We start from the raw sequence: 21,712 nt of genomic DNA on the forward strand, positions 1-21,712 counted from the left end.
TTCTGCTGTGCAATGTTACTCCAGCCGCTGGTGTCAGGCTGGGGTAACACTGGGTAAGGTCCTTTTGTGTAAGGCTGCTGCCTCGCTGTGGGTAGTGACTGCACTACAAGTAGCCTTGGACCTTGAAGACCCAACTTCAGACTGCACTGCCTTGTGATAGTGAACAGTGAGCAGTGTGCAAGGTGTGAAGGGTAGCAGTGTTGACTGTGTGAAGACGAGATGTGGTCCTGACCGATACTCATGGCTGTTGGGTCAAGTGCAAAGCAGACAGGCAAAAACCGCTTGGTGATATATGGCATTTGAAGAAGGCCCTAACTCTGTGTGTGTGTGTGTGTGTGTGTGTGTGTGTGTGTGTGTGTGTGTGTGTGTGTGTGTGTGTGTGTGTTTGCATGTGTGTTTGCGTGTGTGTGTGTGTGTGTTTGAGTGTGTGTGTTTGTGTGTGTGTGATTGTGTTTGTGTATGTGTTTGTGTATGTGTGTGTGTTTGCATGTGTGTGTGTTTGTGTGTATTTGTTTGTGTGTGTATTTGCGTGTGTGTATTTGCGTGTGTGTGTGTGTGTGTGTGTTTGTGTGTGTTTTGTGTGTGTGTGTGTGTGAGAGTGAGGTGATTCAACATCTTGTGCCTCTTCATCCAGACCCTTTGGGTTAGATCCCTGGCAATGTCTGGCAGCTGGCAGTGTTACCTGGTTCCACTGCTTTCACAGTTTGTCTGATGCCTCCTCTGGCCTGGGCAGCCGTGGGCATCTCCTTTCCACCTCCTCCCCCGAGGCCTTGAGCTCAAATCTTCAACCCACTCCCACTCACCTTTGCTCACCTCAGACCGTGCCCCACAATGGCTTCCATTGTCACCAGCGGGCACCATCCACCGCCCCTTTAAGAAACACACGCTGGGTTTCAGAGGCTGGTTGCTCAGGACATTGGTGTCCAGCTGAGTTGTGCAGTCACACAGTGGCTGGCTAAGTCAGGCTGATGGAAAGTCTGGCAAAGATTAACCCCGTATTGTGATCCCCCGCTTCAGAATTAACTCCTGGAAAGGAACTCCTTGAAAACTGCTTGTTTCAAATAATAATTCAGTGGATGATTCACCCTGAGATGGCTTGGAATTGGGTCTCTTGATGACAGTGTTATTCTATTCCTGTCTATTTACAGGATGCCAGCATTACAGCATGGAATGAGAGGAGACCATTCTTTCCACACACTTGGCTCCTGTTTAACTTCCTGCAGAAGGATTAACATCGCCGGCTGACATATGCCCTCCTCCATCTCCACTCCTAAAGGGTGAATCAAAGCAAACCGTAGAATGTGTGTATAGGGTCTTGTTGAATGTCCAGCCATGTGATCAAGCCACCGAGCCAGGATCCAGATACCTATCAGTCGGAAAGCAGGGGTTTGCATCTTGCAAAAGCAAATGGGGAATTTAAATTCATGTCAGTAAATTAACCTGGATTGGTAGAAAAAGCTAGTATCAATAGTGGTGATGAGGAAGGTTATAGGTTGTCGTAAAGCTCCACTGGTTCACTGATGTTGAAAGAAGTCAGGCATAGTCCAGCATGGAGGTCTGGTTAGGAAGTGGGAGATGCTCTATGACTGTGCCAGTACGAAATTTAAGTTACCTTCACTAGGGAGGAAGATCTTCTATCCTTACCTGCTCTGGCCCGAATGTGATTCCAGATCCACTCTTCCATATTTCCTTCCATGATAAAAGGAGGTCCTTTTGGCCCATCGAGTCGATGCCAGCTCACAGAGCAATCCCATTCCTTCACTATTCTTTTCCTGCAACCTGTTCTCCCCACATTCTCATCAACTGCCCCCAGATTCCAAGGACATTAGGTGGCCAATTAACCTAGCAACCTGTGATGTCTGCAAGATGTGGAAGAAACATAAGAGAAAAAAAAGTGCAAATTCACAGGCAGACAGTGTCAGAGGTCAAGATGAAGCCTGGGTCGCCGGCGGTATGAAGCTGCTACCCTACTAGCTGCACCACTGAGGCTCCTAATCGCACTCCGAAAGGTCATCGACCTGAAACTAACTCCCTTTCTCTGAAGCTGCTGTCTGACCTGCTGGGTATTCCCAGCTTTTTCTGTCTCATGTCCCATTTGAAAATTCACCACTGGATCTGCTTTTACTCCCACCTTGGGCAGTGAGTTCTAGATCACAACAGCTCGTCGTGCTTTCCTCATCTGACTCTTTGTTCTTTTTGAAAATCAGGGAGTAAACCTGTGAATTGATGAGTAGGGCGGTTCCGCTCACTGGTCAGGTCTACAGTAGACTAAGTCAATTCACTCAGGAAAGTGATCTACTTAATGAGCAGAGGAAACAAACACTACAGTAACTCTGCTCAATAAACGGGATCTCACAAGAAAAAATGCAGTGAGTGGAGAATAGACATACATGAGTTATATGCATTAAAGTTTCTCATTCATTTATGGCAATGGGGGTCACCAGGTTTGATTGTTGATGACAACACACAATCTGCTGGAGGAACTCAACAGGTCGAGCAGCATCTGAGGGAGGAGAGGAACTGTTGGCATTTTGGGTCAAAACCCTGCATCAGGACAGTGCAGCGTTTCGACCTGAAACGCCAACAGTTCCTTTGCCCCCACAGATGCTGCTCGACCCGCTGAGTTCCTCCAGCAGATTGTGTGTTGCTCCAGATTCCAGCATCTGCAGTCTCTTGTGTCTCCTCGATTGTCGAGGGAATTACCCTATCTCCCCTCTCACTGGACATAGAGTCCTCATGATACACAGCCTTTGCTAATCATCTTCAGAAACTTGTATCCACTCCCCCAGCATTGGAAGCAATTTCTACCTATCAAAATTTAATTTGACCTTAAATACTTCCGTTAAATTTTCTCCTAACTTCCTCTGCTCCAGAGGACCATCCCAGCCTCTCTAGTCTCCCTCACTGCTGGTAATATTTTAATGTATCCACTGAACATTCTCTTCTGGGCCTTAACATCCTCCCTGAAGTTCTGTGCAGTGTCACTAGAGAAACAAAGGACTGCAGATGCTGGAATATTGAGATGAATAACACTATGATGCTGGAGGAACTCAGCAGGCCAGGCAGCATCCATGGAGAAGGGTCCTGACCTGAAAGGTTGACCGCCTACTTTTCTCCATGGATGCTGCCTGGCCTGCTGAGCTCCTCCAGCATCATTCTGTGCAGTGTGTTGTGATGGGTTTATTCTATGAGAGCGGTGGACACATGTTAGTAATAATCGCTTTTAAATGGGTATTGGAGAGAATCGGATGCAAGACGTCTGTTGAGGGCCAACCAATTATTGACGGAGATTTACCTTGACTTCCTTGCTTGTGGCACTCGCTCTACTTTGTACTGTGAACATCCAATGATTACCAGTCTTATCATTGTGTTCTAGTGTCCAAAGATGTAAATCTATAGAATGGTACCATTTGGGTTACATTGTGTTTGGTTTATGTTTGGTTTATGCTCCTTCCAAAACTGTACCCTTCTTCATCCGCCTTAAACTTCAGCTGCCCCGCACCTGACCACTTCACCCACCCATGTCCTTGTGAATGGATTAATATTCTCTCAACTGTTCACATGTTCTGCAAATTATGAGAAGGAACCTTTATACTCAAGTGTGGCCTGTTAATATGTAACACAATATTGGCCAGAAATTAAATTGTGTTAGTTAGTTTTACTCAGCATTATGTTATTGAAGATTGGCCCAGTGAAATGCGGTTCTGATAAATTCCACGGGGGGGCGGTGGGGAGGCGGGGGTGGTTTATGTCTCTCAGGAAATTCGTCTGAATACCCCTAGGCATGATACATCACCCCTCAATCTGACGTCCATGAAATGAGAATGTTCCTTTTGGATCATTGCTGGTGAATGGACAGTCCACCAGACCCTGGAATGACTTCCATTGGGTGTTTCAGGGACCATTTGGTGCCACAGTGCGTTGGGACCCTCTACCCTTCCTTACTTTTCAACCCTCAGGTCCCCACCCACCAGCTAAACCACAATCCCACCCCCTCCACCTGCCCTGTTCCATCCCACCTCCCAACCATAACTCCTGAGGCCCATCATGAGGCCTTGATCTCCAACTTCCACCCTCTTCTCAAATCAACTCACCTCCAGCACAATCCCTCCACTCTCTAGAAGACGTCAACGTCTCTCCCCTTCTCTCACGGTAGTGTAGTGGTTAGCATAATGCTATTACAGCGCCAGCGACCCAGGTTCAATTCCGGCCACTGTCTGTAAGGAGTTTGCACGTTCTCCCCGAGTTTGCGTGGGTTTCCTCCGGGTGCTCCAGTTTCCTCCCACATTCCAAAGACGTATGGGTTAGGAAGTTGTGGGCATGGTATGTTGGCACCGGAAACGTGGCAACACTTGCAGGCTGCTCCCCAGAACACTCTACGCAAAAGATGGACTTCGCTGTGTGTTTCGATGTTCATGTGACTAATAAAGATATCTTATCTCATCTTAGCTGTCCTAAGGCTTCTGATGTTCCACCATCCTCCCAGCCCACAACCTCCAAAGACCTCAACGCCCCCCCCCCACCAAACAGCCACAGCACAGGCTCTCATCTGGCCCCCTGACAATCAGGCATCCTGACCCCTGAACCTGGCCTTGACGGACCTTGGGTGCAGGTTGGTCCCACGCCCTCTTGTAGGAACATGAGAGTTTCTAGGCCAACTACACAGCCAGATGGGCAACAGATGTTGACAATCGATGGTGACTCTCTATTGCCTAAGGAGTGCAAGTCCACTTCCTGAGGAATCCCCGTTGACATGCTTATATTTGACAACCTTTGGATAATCTAGAACTGCAAAGGCAGCATAAACTGAGGTGATCCCACTCCAAGTTATTTGCTTTCAGTTAATAAATTACCACCTTTGTAACCCTGACAAAAAGTAACCGGGATCCAGAGGTTATCTGCAATGAGCTGAGTGAGCCGCAAATTTCAGAACAAAGCTCATATCCAACTCAAAGTTCAATATCACTCAAAGATCAGTTCACTCTCCAATCTAAGTTCGTCAGCTCAGATCTCAAACAATATTCGTTGACTGGTCCAATATAAATTAAATCCAAGGAATTCACCGAAAGTATTAGAACAGTAGAACACAGGAACGGGAACACAATGTCACAGTATTAGCTCACAGGGCTACTTTATCTTCACCTGCCCAGCCGGAACTTGTGGGAGGGGGCGGGGGTTGGAGGTGGGGGGGTGATGGGAACAGTTAAAATGAGACCAGAGATTAGTCTCAGAGGTGGCTAAGTGGAGATTTAATTGAAATGTCCATAAATTAGGAAGATTCTTTTTGCTTCTACCCCTTCCACTGGCAGGAAGGTTTGTAACCATGTGGCACAGATTGATTGATAATGGTTACCTGGGCATGTTCAGCACAGCATGTGCAGCACAGAAACAGGTGATTTGGACTGTCCCAATCTAAACCATCAATGATCCACTCAGTTATTCTTTCAGTCCTTCCACATCTCACACCCTCACCATAACCCTTGTCCTTTCTTCATGACTGCGTGGGTTTCCTCTGGGTGCTCCTCTCACATTCTAAAGACGTACAGGTTAGGAAGTTATGGGCATGGTATGTTGGTGCCAGAAGCACGTCGACACTTGTGGGCTGCCCTCAGAACACTACGCAAAGATGCATTTCACTGTGTGTTTCGATGTACATGTGACTAATAATCTTATCTTATCTTCCTGGGGTATTTATTTAACCTCCCTTAGACATCAATGCCTTTCTTCGCGATCACCCTCTGTGTTACCATTTGTCACATTGCTAATATTCTCCTGTTTTCTTTTGTTTAGATTCCTTGGTGACTATCTGATTCTGATGGCCTCACGTTTTGCTCTCCCCATGTCCAACCTTTAAAGCCGTGGCGTAGGGGAGATGGGAAGAACATAGTGGCACAATTGGTGGAGCTGCTGTCTCGCAGATCCAGAGACCTGGGTTCGATCCTGACCTTGGGTGCTGTCTGTGTGGAATTTGCATGCTCTCCCTGTTCTCCCGTTTCCTTCCACATCCCAAAGATGTGCGGGTTGGTAGGTTGATTGGCCGCTGTAAATTGTGCCTGGTGTGTAGGTGAGTGGTAAAATCTGGGGGGAGAATGTGGGGAGAATAAAATAGAATTAGTGTAAATGGGGGTGGCTGATGGTTGGCACAGACTCGGTGGGCTGAAGGGCCCGTTTCCGTGCTGTATCTCTCTATGACTCTAACTTTTGATGCATGTTTTTACACAGCAAGTGATAATCAAGAATATGCAAACTTAAAGGGGTGATGAAACCAGATTCAACAGTAGCTCTCAGAAGGGAAATTGGATGAAAGTTTGAGAACAAGAAACTGTCAGGGCTCTGGTGGAAGGACATCCGAGTGTGGCCAACGGATGGGTCAAGGTTGGCAATGGCTCGTTGGGCCGAATGGCCTCCTCTGACGTGGCAAGTTCTATGGTACCACTAAAGGGCAGGATTGCCGCAGAAAGGGTGACCACGATTCCCGATGGCTTTCGATACAGGCACTCACTGCTCCCCGGAAGGTACTGCAGTGGTTGCCCACGGCATCAAGCTTGGTGGTGCTAAGTTACAATTTATTGTCGCTGGGCTATTAAAGGTCCGTTTTGGAGCAGGCAATCTGGTTTATGAGTGGGTTGTCCCGGAACTTATAAAAATGCAAACCAGGCTTCTGTTGCTTTTAAAATAGAAAGGCATTTCTTCCACACACACCCCCTCCCTCTCTTAATTGTTTCTAAAGATGACAATACAAAACATTTCAGATTGGTTTGAACTGATTCACCACGTCCTGCCCCATCCCCTGCTACCTCCTCCTGCTCCGCCACTTGGCAGGAGTTGTCGACTCTGTTAATTATACATCCCCCACAAATGCAGAGCTTCTCCACATCCTCTCCTGCAGACCAGGCTTCCAGACTCACTCTCCCCATTCAGGATGGTTCTGACTCGCCAGGTCCTTCGTCACGTTGACAGGCCTGTGCTATTGAAAGACGGAAAGGTAAAATACTGAGCCAAGTATTTGGGGGGATTCTTGACAGGTGGCCTGGGATCCCAACTGGGTATCCGAATAACTTCCTTCCTACAATCCAGGGTCAAAGGAGGCCATTCAGCCCACAAACCTGTGGCACCACTTCACTCATCATACCCCAGCTCCATACCCCCACTGCTTTGCGAACTTCAGGGAGCTGATGGGCATATGAGGGGGAAGAAGCTACAAGGAAAGGAGAGGGGAATGGGACTGATAGGGAATGGCCTCCTTCAGTGTCATAACAAGTATCATCACCCAACAAAAATCCATCGGTTGTAGTTGTGGTTCGTACGTAGCACCTACAGTTCTTTGGGGAAGAGGTCCTGATCTCCACTGCCTTCTGTGTGAACACTCCCCTGAACCATCTGGCTCTAACATTGGGATTGCACCCTTTGCTCTTCCTATCGAACCTGTCAATTCACCTGAGTAGAGACACACGAGACTGCAGGTGCTGGAATCTGGAGCAACAAACAATCTGTTGGAGGAACTCAGTGGGTCGAGCAGCATCTCGTGGGGGGGAAAGAATTTGTCAATGTTTCAGGTTGAAACTCTGCATCAGAAACCCTTCCACCAGGGAGTTAGATCAAAAGTTACACCCCACGGAATCCTTCGGCACACCCAACTCAACGGGTCGAGCAGCATCTGTGGGGAGCAGGTTGTTTGTAATTCATTTCATTATCTCGAGCACCTTCCGTCACTCACTCCTTAACCACCTGCCTTAGGGGGAGCTGTCATAGAGAGATACACCACAGAAACAGGTCCTTCCATTGGGATTGGGAAAGTGAGCTTATAGATTGAAAGCCCATGTCTAGAAGTGTACAAGAGACAATGAACCGTGGGTTTATGGTCCTGATCTATTCTTTATGGCCTAAGTAAGGCTTTAATTGCAATTAAAAATGTGCTTTTTGTTAGCATCCTTCCAAATTTAATTAGAAAACTAAAGAGGGGCAGACTTCAACTGCTTCACCTTGTGCGATAGACCATGCAAGCATTTAGATGCCTATGGTAGCACTCATTCAGTGGCTGCACACTTTCCAAGGATGGTCACTGGGTCCAAGTTCCACTCTAGGGGCCAGCTCGCTAACCAGATTGGCGCCCGCGTGCAGAGGTGGCGATGGAGCGTTGCACCGTAAGGGGTGCCACTTTTCGGGTTGAGATGGTGTCTTGGCCTCTCAGGTGGAGGTGAAGGATCCCACAGCATGACTTTATAGAGTGGAGCCCCGGCCAATGTCCATTGCTCAACCAACATCACCCAAATGGATCGCCATCCCACTGTTATTTGTGGGATCTTGCTGTACGTTGATTGACCACCGTGTTTCCAAGATTACAGCAGTGATCTCTTTCCCTTCTTCTTAAGTAGTCCCTCAGGAGCGAGGATGACTGGCTTCTGTGGGTTTGGAGGTGGCTGATGAAGCTAGTGGAGTCTGCCCCAGTTGGGGCCAGAGGAGCCTGATTGGTGAGTGGGTGGTTACTTTGTGAGGTGGCGCACTCCTTCCACCATTTACGCCGGGCTTCTGTGTGCTGCTGAGGCACAGACCCGAGGTTTCTCAGTGGCACCTCGGATTCTGCCTCTCCCTTTGAGCCGTCGTGGGCCAGAGGTTCCCAGGAATCAGTCGGGACTTTGCGTTTCCTCAAGGGGGCTTTGAGCACATCCTTGAATCTGTCTCCCGGTACACCCTGTCATCTCCTCTTGTAACAGAGCTCGGAGTTGTGTCTGCGATGAGAGTCTGGTGACGGGCATGGGAATGACGTGGTCTGTCCGGCAGAACCTAACTACGGCCTCAGTGCCGGGCATGTCAGCCGGGGAGAGGACACTGATATTGGTTCACTTGTCCTGCCAGTGGACTCAAGAGGATTTTGCAGAGACCTGAGTGATGGCTCTCCAGTGTTTTGAGGTGCCTGTTTATAGGTAATCCAGGTCTCACAGAACAGTACAGCACAGGGAACAGGCCCTTCAGCCCACAATGTCTGTGCTGAACACAACGCCGAATTAAACTAAATCTCTTATGCCTGCACATGATCCATATCCGTCCATTCCCTGCATACTCATGCATCTAACACCCTCTTAAACGCCACCATCTTATCTGTTTCACCACTACCCATGGCAACACGTTCCAGGCACCTACAACACTCTGTGTGAAAAAAAACGTGCCCTACACATCTCCTTTAGTGTTCCTCCCTCTCACTTTAAATGCATGTCCTTTAGTACTTGACATTTTTTACCCTGGGAAAAAGATTCTGACCGTCCACCTATCGATGCCTCTCATAATCAGAAAAAAATTAAGGAGTCTCAGGAGCATTAAGGAGGGATCACTGCTGCACGAACCTAATAGCTGAATAATATAAACGTTGCTTTCTTAATCCGCTCCGGATTGTGTTTAATCCGCAGTGTTTAATCTGCTATCAACTGTGTAACATTGTTTGGCGTGGATATTCTCACAAGGGACGCACTCTGGGTTGAACATCCTTCGACAATGGCTGTCAGAATCAATGCTGTTGAGTGGAGTTTCCCTGGGCTACTGCAACCAACCAGCTACCCAAAGTGTGGCGTGGAATCTGACATTCTGGGGCAGCTGCAATCGGTTCCCCTGCTCAGACTTTAAATGCAACTGAACTGGTCAGTGAAAACCTTCCACGGGCTCCAGTGACCAAGTGAATTTGAGATCTGAACAGCCAGGACGCTGGCAAGGCACTGGAAAGGTTGGGGGTGGGGGTGGGGGCGGGGGGGGGGGGTGGTTGTGCACCAATGCTTAGACCCCTGTCAGCCGGCTATGCCTACAGTGCACCCTGGGAATCGTAGTTTTTTTCTCCGGCTGCTGTTAACCAGGGAGCTGGCGGACTCCAAGTCCCAGCCTGCACTGTGAGGAGGTTTGTGGGTAGGGGATGCAAGGGAAGCGGAGCAAATGTTTTTGCCAGGACTCCCCTCTGGCTGGAGGCGGGGACAAGCCCTGCTTATATTGAGCTCTACTTGTCGAGAAGCTCCGCAGACGCTCAGGGTTCACAGCCGAGCCTCGTTGGTTGTGTTTGTGCCACTTGTGCCGGCGGCGAGGAAACGGAGTCTCCACAAGGGCACTTCGGCTTGGGGGGAGGGAGAGCTGCCTCTGAGTGCGAGTTCAGATCCGCCAGCTGGTGACGGCAGTCCTGGGAGTCCAGCACCTTCGCCCCTCGATAGCGGGAAGGGGGCGAAGTCTACAGGTGACAAGAGAGACGGAAACAAACCCCCTCTTCTGCCAGCAGCCGGGCCACGGGTGGCCCGTCAGGAGATCCGAACAGCATGGACCCCGAGGTGGCAGAGAAACCGGCGGAGACAGGCGATTGCTGGAGGTTCTCCGTCATGTACCTGTGCTTCTATGGCTTCATGGTTCAGATTAAACCAGCAGAGAGCTTCATCACTCCTTACCTCCTGGGACCAGACAAGAATTTCACCAGGGAGCAGGTGAGTGACCTACAGATGGCTGAGGAAATAGAGACCAATGTGACAGAGGGGTCTTACGGGTGGTAGATCTCCTAAAGCATTTAATCCAAACTTTGTTTAGGTCACTGGCCGTAGTATGTGGCTCGGGTCCAGTTCCCATCTGATTGTGTGGCCATGAAGTAGTGGAACTTTCAGTAAAAGTCCCCATAATCGATGCAGTTTGTTGAAAGGGACAGGTGTTGTGTGTTTATGCCAGTAAGCCCGTCAGGGTAAGGTTAGCAAGATGTACTGGAGGAGTCTGAGGTGAAGCCTTGGGACTGGAGGGGCACTGCTCTGGGCTGCTGAGTGTCTGAGGCTCCCAGGGTTAATTGCCTTAAACTAAGAGGAATAGGAATTACAGAATGACTTTCATTTATATAACGCCCTTCACACTTGCTCCACATCCCAAAGTACTTGCAGCCAAGTGAAGTGCAGCATGGGAAGTTTACTGATAGGTTTTTTCCCAGTAGCTTTGTATATAGTGCAGTGTGACTGCATGATCAGTAAATTTGTTTGAGGAATGAATTTTTCCTGGTACACCAGGGAGGGCTGCCCTGTTTATCAACATGGTTCTCAATGAGTCCATTCAGCCCACTGGGTCAGGGCTGGCAGACGTGATGTCCGCTTGGGTCCAGGTGGAACAAGAGGATAACCCCTCATCCTCTGAGAGTTGAGTGCCCCTTGGAGTTACTTTACATGGGTTTTGGACTGATACTTGAAGCTAAGCGTCCTGACTGAGACAGGAGTGCTGTTGCTGAGCCCCAGTAGAACCACCTGGACTCAGCTTCCTGTGCAGCAGTGAGGGGGAGTGCCCCCCCCCAGGCTTTGAGCCCGCTGAGGTTTGGCATGTTCCGGGTGTGAAATATCAAACAGGTTTGCCTACATAACTGCGGTAAGTACTCTCCAAAATGTAATTCACTTTGATGTATTTGCCCAGTGTGGAGAAAAAAATCGTCACAAAAGGGGCTTTCAAAACTGGGAACTGTTTGGAAAGAAACAACACAGAAAGTAGCCTCCAAAGTGGATGGATTAGTGTCAATCTGTTTCAATGCTGATTCTGCAGAATTCAGTTTCACTCCAAGTGCCTTGTGCTGATAATCACTTCTGGGTGAAGTTGCACAAACTTACAAATTGGACTGGGCACTTTTGTTCCTGATCCACTCTCCTACATGTGACCCATGCACATGGGGACACACATCTTCGACGGCCCCTTTGACTGAAATTGGATCTCCTTTATAAGGGAGATGGTCACAAAAAGAGCAGGGAGCACAATATGCCAATGAGGTGCCATTTAAAGGGTCTTCATCTTGACTTTCAATCGCAAGATTCAATTGACCTATACCCGGGGTCTGCATGAGTAAATCAGAACCAAGCTCGGCATTGACCCCTGCCTCTCTGTCATCCCCACACACTGCCAGTGTCCCTCGGTCCCCCCCTCTTTGTCACCCCCACACACACTACTCACGTACCTTTGTCCCTCTTCTCTGTCTCTTCTATACACGGTGCTTCTTTCCTCTGTCCCTTATCTCTCAATATCTCCCACCTACACACTGCCTCCCACCTCTTTTCCCCCCTCTGTCCATCTGCTGTACAACGTGATAGGACCCCACCCAAACCTGAGTGGTCCCCAGCACGTGGCCCGAGGACCACTGTGCTTACGTTGGGTAGCCAAGCTCTGGTTCCAATGGTCAAGGTATCCATGCAGTCAGTTTTCCTTGCTCCTTAATTATTTGCAGCTGGTTTTTGTACGAAGCACAGTGCGTCTCACTGGGATCCCTGTCCGGCTGATCAGCCCACCCGTCATAGTGGGGTTAGACTGTCAGGGCATTGGATTGTGCCCTCCCCTTCTCCGGGGGCCCTTGCATGCAGCGGGTCTGTGGCTGCCTCACAGAGAGCTCCTTCCCTGCTGTAGCCCACAACAATGCAGCGGTGGTGCTGCTTCTCCACAGCTCCTGGTGGGAGAAGTGCAGGTCCTGTTCTCGCACCTCGCTCAGAGTGTAAACCACCACTGTGTTGTTTCCTGCATCTCCTTGGCCAGTCTCATGGGTGGATGACCTGAATCAGTGTCAACAGTGATTACAGTGCTACTAAAGCACACCAGGAATGGATGAGCTCTGGATTCTGGTCACGTCTGTTCCCTGTGGCTGGAACTTGGTGATTGGATAAAGAACTGGGTGATGTGATTTGGACTCATTACCTGATGCATTCAAGAAGACCCTTCAGAGGACGACTAGCTTACAGTCATAGAGTCGTACAACACAGAAGTAGGCCCTTCGGCCCAACTGGTCCATGCTGACCAAAATTCCCAGCTAAGCTAGTCCCATTTGCCTGCGTTTGATCCGTATCCCTCAAAACCTTTCCTGTCCCTGTGTCTTTTAAATGTTATTATACCTGCCTCAACCACTTCCTCTGGCAGCTCATTCCATATACAGATCACTCTCTGGGTGAAAAAGTTTCCCCTCGGGTTCCCATTAAATCTCTCCCCTCTCACCTTAAACCTATGTCCATTCCCTAACACCGGAAAAAGACTATGTACATTCCCCTATCCATGCCCATCATGATTTTATACACTTTATAGTATCACCCTTATTTCCTTACAGTCCAATAAATAAAGACCCAGCTTGCTCAATCTCTCTCTGTAAATCAGTCCCTTGAGTCCTGGCAACATCCTCCTAAATCTCGTCTGCACTCCTTCCAACTTCATGGCATCTTTCTAGCTGAATGGCATCTTTCCTACAGCAGGGTGACCAAAACTGAACACAGTATTCCAAATGCGGCCTCATCAACCAGCTTACAGTCGTAGAGCACAGAAGCAGGCCTTTTGGCCCATTGAGTCCTTACTGATCATCAAGCACCCTATTACACCAATCCCGTGTTATTCCCATCATCTCCCCCGTCCCCAAAGATTTCACCCCTTGCCTATACACTGTGGACAATTCACCTACCAGCCCGCACGTCTTTGGGATGTGGGAGGAAACCGGAGCACCCAGGGAAAACCCATGCGGCCACGGGGAGAAAGGGCAAGCTCCACACCTACAGCACCGGAGGTCAGGGTCGTACCAGGGTCACTGGAGCTACCTGAAGGAGAAAAGTTTGCAGAGACGCGATTGAAGAGCTGGGGGTGGGGAATGAAAGAATTCCCCGCTGAAAGAATTGGGCAAGTCGAGAGGCGCCAAATGGCCTTGTGTTTTTTTTTAAATGCAGTAATACATTGGTGAAGTTTTACACTTGGATGTTGTGCTGCAGGAGTCGTTTGATTTCACCTAAACTGGTTAAAGCGCGGCAGGAGCCGAAGGAGATCTGTGAATTCCTTGCAAGTAGCACGTACCGGACTGCAAAGCTGGTTGAGAATGAATGCAGTTAAACGTGCATCGTGGTTATTGTACAATCTGATCTTGAGGTCGTTTTGCTGTCTTTTTAAAGATGTTATTAAATGCAAATCGTTTTGCCCAAGGTACGCTTGACCCTGCTGTGGAAGCCACTTTCAGTGTGACAATTCTGGAAACGGATACAAACAACCCTTGACCCGCCCCCCACCCACGTGCGCTGATCCCTGCCTCGCTGATTGGTCCACATTTGCACCGAGGTGTTAGACCATCGGGGACATGGTGGGGGCGGGGGGCTGTGCACCCAATTCAGATAAGTGTTGCCATCTCCCTCGCAATCCCACCCCACTACCCCTTTCCAGGAGTCCTTGCATTGCAACGGGTCTGCGGCTGCCTCATGGAGAGCTCCTTCCCTGCCGCAGCAACAGGGGCGCTGGTTTCCCGCAGCTCCGGGCAGGGGACGTCCAGGTCCTATTGCAGCTCTTCTCCCTGAGTGTGATCCACCTCGGTGCTGTTTCTTGCATCTCCCGGGCCTGTCTTGTGAGTGGGTAACTTGGATCAGTGTCGGCACCGACCGGCGCATCTCAGCATCCTCGCACTGCGGAGCGGCGCTCGGCGTCGGGGGAGGTGTTCGATTTGTCCCCATGTTTATAAAGGTTGTGGGAGGCCGAGGCCATTCAGCCCCTCTGGGTTTACTCGTAGCACTGAAACAGGACCTTCGGCCCACCACGTCCACGCCAACCATCAAGTACCCATCTCTGCAAATCCCATTTTACCAGCACTTGGTCCCTAACCTTCTATGCCTTGGTTAATGCAAGTGCTGGTCCAGATACTTAGATGTTGTGAGAGTCTCTGCCTCCATCACCCCCTCAGGCAGTGCGTTCCAGATTCCAACCTTAAAAAAAAATTGTCTTGTATCTCCTCTAAACCTTTTCCTCCTTATTTTAAGCCTATGCCCTCCGGTTACAGACACCTCTGCTGTGGGGAAAATTTTTCGACTGTCTGCTTTATTTCTACCCTGATACTGTGTGCATTGTTGTTTAAAGTTCCTCATTGAATCGTGCTCTACACCTGGGTTCTGAAGTTGCTGGTCATCTAATCATATTCGCATAACCTTGTGTAGTTGTGTTTCTTAACTCTCTTAAACCTTTGTTAAGAAAATGTTGATGCTTGGGCTTAACCCTTTTCATGCCACATGTTTCTATCCCACTTCAGTAAAATTGACAGAAAACTGCTGTTGAAGGCTCGGGGACAACACCCCTGCCTCAGAGTCTGAAGGTTGTGAGTTTAAGTCGGCTTCAGTAGAGCCACTGCCTTACAGCTCCAGAGACCTGGATTCAACCCTGACCTCTAGTACTGTCTGTGTGGAGTTTGCACATTGACTGCATGAGTTTTCTCCGGGTGCTTCGGTTTTCTCCCATATCCCAAAGGTGTTCAGGTCGGTAGATTAACTGGCGACCTGTAATAGTTGTGTAGGGTGAGTGGTAGAATTGGGGGTGGGAGAGTAGATGGGAATGTGGGGAGAGTGAAATAAGATTAGCGTAGATGGGTTCTTGAGGGTCTAAGTAGGTTGAAGGGCCCTCTGTGTTGTGAAATCCCACTTCAGCAAGCTTGTACCAAGCATGAGTAGATGCATCCAGAGTTTGCTGAGGTAGTGTTGCCTTGTCAGAGGAGTATTCCTAATGAGTTTTTAAACTGAGGGCTGATATGCCCATTGAAATGGATGTACAAAAACTATGTTGAAGAGCAGTGGGAAATCCTGCAATCCACATCACTGAAATTTACCTGAAGGATTTCATGCTGTGCATTGTGGCACTTTGCTCTGCACAATTTGGCTGTGTTTCCTACATTATAACAATGACCACACTTCAGGATAAATTAATTGGCTGTAAAGTGCTTGGAAACGGTATAAGGTGCTTTGTAAAAGAATTTATTTCTCATGTGTTTGTTTGTCTTGCTTTCAACAACTATGATTCAGACTCACCGAGCTAGTGGGTTGCGGGGAGAGGGACAACGTTCACTTGCTGCAGTGGTTTTGGCTCTGTGAGAAGAGGCAACGCTAGGCCTCATTGTAACTACATGAAGTTATACTAATCCTGTTTAAATGGGCATGTCACCTCCCTGACCCCAGTCCAGTTAATCTTTTTTTGATGTTGTACAGGATTAAGTAGAAGGTTCATTAGCAACTCCATGGGGGTTCTGCAGCCCTCCATTTTATGTAAAGTTACCTAGAATGTAAAATGCAACATGTTACACTTAACTACATTGCACAGAACTATACAGCACAGACATAGTACAGAGACGAATAGTGTAGTTCACCGGAAACACATCTACATTGGCCAACCCCATTTCCTCCTTTCATTCAGCTTATTCAGGAAACTGTCCTGCTCCTCTAGCTGTTCTAGTTTCCCTTCATTGCATTGACAATCTTTACCTTAACCCTAACCAGTGTCAGCGAGGTTCACTTCTAGGCACAGGTTTCTAACCAAATTTGATTCACTGTTGACTATACTTGGGGCCCTAATTTTGATCTTTCCCAACAAGTAGAAATCTCTTCTCAAAGTCCGGCTCATTGGTAGTTTCGAAGGCCTCTCTCATCCACCTTTTCTTAAGTTGTTCAGTCTCAAGCTATCAATTCTGGACTCATTCTCGGAAATCTTTTTTCCCCCGTATTTCACTGGTGGAAGTGGTTACATGGGGTTTCTGGGGTTCCTGTCTGTGCAGAAGAGAAGGTGGTGAGGGTGGGTGGCAGACTTACTGGAGATGCTTGATCTTGAAGCGTTTTGATAGAGGAAATAGGGAGAACACATTTCCACTGGCAAGAAGGTTAGAAACCAGAGCACACAGGTTTGAAATGATTAGCAAAAGAACCATAAGAAGATTTGTACATATTACTGACTGAGCGATTTGAGATCTGGAATACATGGGGAAAAAGACCTACTCGAGAGGCTGCAGTTGCTGGAATGTGGAGCAAGAAACAAACTGCTGGAGGAACTCAGCAGGTCAAGCGGCATCTGTGGAGGCAAAGGGAGAGTCGGTGTTTCGGGTCAAGATTCTGCATCAGGCTAAAACTTTGGTTTTATATTTGACAGCTGGACACCAGTAATGAATCCTTGCAGTGACTGTGCTCTCAGCTGCATTAGCTCTGGAAACCCTCCCCACTCCCTCTCTCACATCCCTGCCTCAGTCCCTCGCTTTAAGACAATACTCTCCTACTTAGTCAGCCTTCACCTTGCACAGTCTGCCGTCAAATCGTATTCAGTGGTTTACTCTGGATTCCCCACAACAGGATGTAACCTTATCCAACTGTTCTAAACATCTGTTAGATCATCCTTCCAATTTCTGTGCCTGAGGGAATGTAAAACTAGAATATGCCATGTGTTGTCATTGATAGTGCCATTAATGAGCAGGTCATCCTGTCTGCTTGATGAGGAACTTCGTTGGTCAGGCCAGATTTTTCTATTCATCCGACAAGGAATACATGCTCTTTCTCAATGAACATGCTCTGGGGAATATAGAGTGTGGGGGAAGTGTGTGGGGGGGGGGGGGGTAGAGATGGAGAAAGAAAGAGAGGAACAAGAAGGGGGGGGTGGGGAGCGGGCTGGGGAAAGGGATGAGGGCAGTGGGGGCTAAAGGCTGTGAGGTGAGAGGATGGTGTTGGGAGGTTCATCCGGACCTATTGACAATGAGTGCCAGCCATGTTAACTCCTGGGTCCAACTCCAAAGGAACTCCAAATGATTCTTCACTGACCCCCTCCCCCCCCCCCAACCCTTGGATTGACAGAGGGTTTGAGGAAGTGCATGGAGACAGAAAGAACCATATTATACTTTTAATAAAATCGTTTTCATTAAAAATATGTAAATGCAGAGACTCCTGGTTAAGGCAGAGATGAGGCAGTTAAAAATACACTTGTGAGGAGTTTGAATATCTCATCAAGCCCCAACTTTTGGCATCTCAATGAGGTCCTCATCTGAACTTGTGGAAAGTCTCTGTAGAGTAGAAGACAAGATTGCTGGATAAACTCAGGAGGATGGGCATGTCTGCGGAGAGAGAATCAGCGATAGGTTTCGGGCCAGCGTAGGCCCCAGGGTAGGGGCCAATAGTTATCCTTGATATTCTTTCTTAAAATGCTGCATTACCGATATTAGGTATAATTTTGAAGCAATGTGGATTCGGTTTTGTAGGCTAATTTGGACTGCCTATTTACACAAGAAAACACAACATAATTCCCTTGATTACATGAGCCCCTTGATCCTGCTCCACCATTCAATATGATCATGGCTGATCTATGCTGGCCTCAACTCCTCTTCTGTACCAGATCCCCATATCTCTCAATTCCTTGACCTTTCAAATTTATCTGTCTCCACTGTAATTATATCTAATGATCTGGCCTCCACCACCCTCTAGGACAGAGAATTCCAGAGAGTCCCTACCCTCCTGAGAGAAGAAATTTCTATGCATCTCATTTTTTTAAATGAGCAGCCCCTTGTATATGACTCTCCCACTGGTGGAAACAGCTCAACATTTATCCCATCAAGCCCTATTTTGATTCCTCTTGCTAGAATGCATTACCCCTCACTCCCCCACATTATCCATTTGCCAGGTTTTTGCACAGTCACTCTATCTATATCCCATCGCAGACATGCCCTTCCACCTATTTCCATATCATTGGCAAACATGGAAACCTTGCATCTTGTTCCCTCTTCCAGGTCATTAATGTAAATAGTAAACAATTGAGAACTAAGAACCAATCCCTAGGGTACTCCACAACTTGCATCCCTCCAGCCGGAAATAAATGGACACATTTATTCCAACTCTTTGTTTTTTATGTGACAGCCAGTTTTCAATCCAGATGACACACTTCCTCCAATATCTTGGATCATTATGCACCAGCCTCTTTTGTGGCACTTATCAAATGTCTTTTGGAAATCTAAATACATTGCATCTACTGGTTTCCCCTCTTTTCAACTCTCCCTGTCACATCTTCAAAAAAATGTGAGCGAATTTGCCAAACGTGATTTACCTTTCATAAAACACAGGAGATACATTCACTCTAATTGAATAAAAATGTCCAAATTAACCCGGAATACTTGGAGAAACTTTTTCATCAACAGGAAGGGTGATAGGTGGAGAACTCACAATAAAGATATTCCCAAAGAGCAGTAGCCCAGAAATTGGATGCCAAAGCACTGCTTATTTTAGCACTAGGTGAGTGAAAATGGGCTCTCCTTGGTGTGGATACAGTAACGATCATTCCAATGCTAGTTCCTTCACTCCAGAAGTCCCACAAGATATTCTTGGGTGTGTGTCACCCTTGCATGTCTGACACTGTTTCCTTGTCAGGTGCCCATCAAATTACATTATATCCTGTAGAACACTCCTTTATGGAGGATCACATGTGAACATATTGCTGTACCAGGAAATGCCATTATTGTACACTTGGTCTTTAGACTAGAGCCCATTGAAGTAAGTCCTATGTTATCCTTCCAGTTGATGTACCCACACCTTCCAATTGCCCAGGTCCTTTCACTCCAGAGAAACACCCCTGACCTATCAGTCTCTCCTTACGACTCAAACCCTCCAGTCCAGGCAACGTTCCTTCTGAATCTTTTCTGAACTCTCTGTAGCTTAATCACATCCTTCCTGTAACTTGACAACCAGAACTGCACGCAATACTCCAAGTGCGGTCTAACCAACGTTCTGTACAACTGTAACATGACCTCTCAACTCTTGTATTCAATGCCATGGTTGATGAAGGCAAGGGTGCTATATGCCACCTTCACCACACTATCTTTCTGTGTTGCCCCTTTGAGGGAACTATGTACTTGTACCCTAGGTCTCTCAAATTAATAACACTCCCCAGGGCCCTGCCATTCATTGTGTATGTCCTGCCCTAGTTTAACTTCCCAAAGGGCATCACTGCACTTGTCTGAGTTAAATTGTATCTAGCATTCCTTTGCCCACTTTCCCAGTTGATCCCGATCCTGTTTTAACCTTAGACAACAACCTTCACTGTCCACTATATCACCAATTTTGGTGTCATCTTCAGAGGGCATGGGAACACCACCACCTTAATTACCTAATCTATCTCAGCTAACTCTTCTTGACACATTGCCTATAATAGACTGTGAGAGCACCTGAATTTCGGACTTAACCACTTCACTCAAACTTAATGTGAAATTACGTGCAGGTGGGATTGCGTGCAGAAGGAACTGTATTTGCCAACAGGGTCTGCACTCGGAATATAATGGAAGGCTGATCCACTGAATCTATATGGGTAGAACTCAAAAATAAGAAAGGTGCAATCACTGATGGGATTATACTACAGATCCCCCAATAGCCACTGGAACATTGACGAATAGATATAGAGACAGATTATGGAAAGGTGTAAAACCAACGGTGTTGACGTCATGGGTGACTTCAGCTTCCTCAATATAGACTGGGACCTCCTTGGTGCAAGAGGTTTAGATGGGGCAGAATTTTTTAGATGCATCCAGGAGGGTTTCTTAAATCAGTATGTGAATATTCCAATGAGAGGAGAGGCCTTAATGGACCTAGTGTTGGGAAATGATCCTGGCCAGGTGACTAACCTTTCAATAGGAGAACATTTAGGGAACAGTGACCACAACTCCTTAAGCTTAAAGGTGGCTATAGTTAAGGATAAGTAGGGATGTTGTGGGAGAGTATTGAATTGGAGCAGGGCAAATTACAAGAGTATAAGGCAGGAACTAGGGAGAGTTCATTGGGAACAGCTGTTTTTAGGCAAGTCCACATCTGACATGGTGAAGGGTATTTACAGACCAACTGAACGAGTACAGGCAGGTATGTTCCAGGAAGAAGGAAGGACAAGGATGGCAAGGTAAGAGAGCCTTGGATGTTGAGAGAGGTGGTGAATTTAGTCAAGAAGGGCAACCTATTTAAGCTTTAGGATGCTAAAATTGAATGGAGCCCTTGAGGATTATAAAAAAGCTAGAAAGAACTTGAGGGGAATTAGGAGAGCCAGGAGGGGCCATGAAAAGTCCTTGGCAAATAGGATTAAAGAAAATCCCAAGGCATTTTACACATGCATTAAGAGCAAGAGGATAACTAGGGAGAGGGTAGGACCACTTGAGGATAAAGGAGGAAACATGTTCTTGGAGGCGGGAGGATGTGGGCAAGTTCCTAAGTGAATACTTTGCATCAATGTTTACCAAGGAGAAGGACGTGGCGGATAGTGAGATCAGTGTAGAGTGTGCTAATATGCTAGGGCATTTTGAGATAAAGAAAGAGGTAGTGTTGTGTCTCTAAAGAACACTAAGGTGGATAAGTCCCCAGGGCCCTGATGGGATGTTTGAGAGAGGCAAGGGATGAGATTGCTGGGGCCTTGACCAAGATCCTCGTGTCCTCTCTAGTCACAGAAGACTGGCAAGTAGCTAATGTTGTTCCATTAATCAAGAAAGGAAATGGGGATAATCCTGGAAACTATAAGCTGGTGAGTCCCATGGCAGTGGTAGGGAAGCTATTAGAGAGGATTCTTAGGGATAGGATTTATGGGCATTTGGAAAACCATGGCCTAATTAGGGACAGTCAGCATGGCTTTATGTGGGGCAAGTTTGTGTCTTACTAACTTGATTGAGTTTTTCAAGGAGGTAACAAAGGTGATCGAGAAGGTGACAAAGGTAGGGCTGTAGATGTTGTCTACATGGATTCTAGTAAGGCTTTTTAAACAAGGTCCCTTGTGGTAGGTTCATCCAGACGATTAAGATGCATGGGATCCATGGTGACTTGGCCATTTGGATTCAGAATTGGCTCGCCCATAGAAGGCAGAGGGTAGTGGTCAATGGGACTTAGTCTGGTTGGAAGTCCTTGACTTATGGTGTTCTGCAGGGATCAGTACTAGAAGCTTTGCTGTTTGTTGACTACATATAAATGACCTG

The 21,712-nt window shown here is 47.6% G+C and overlaps 1 protein-coding gene across 1 annotated transcript in view; it reads left to right on the plus strand.

Moving 5' to 3' along the window:
- Positions 1-9,918: 9,918 nt before the first annotated feature.
- slc19a1 (solute carrier family 19 member 1) overlaps positions 9,919-21,712 on the plus strand; it is a 35,985-nt gene continuing 24,191 nt past the window's right edge. Inside the window, 1 exon segment of the mRNA XM_052023102.1 lies at positions 9,919-10,451. Within this exon segment, the coding sequence (XP_051879062.1) occupies positions 10,290-10,451 (162 nt within the window). The 5' untranslated portion in view covers positions 9,919-10,289.

The sequence above is a fragment of the Pristis pectinata genome, chromosome 1 (genome assembly GCF_009764475.1).
Source record: "Pristis pectinata isolate sPriPec2 chromosome 1, sPriPec2.1.pri, whole genome shotgun sequence".
NCBI lineage: Eukaryota > Metazoa > Chordata > Chondrichthyes > Rhinopristiformes > Pristidae > Pristis > Pristis pectinata.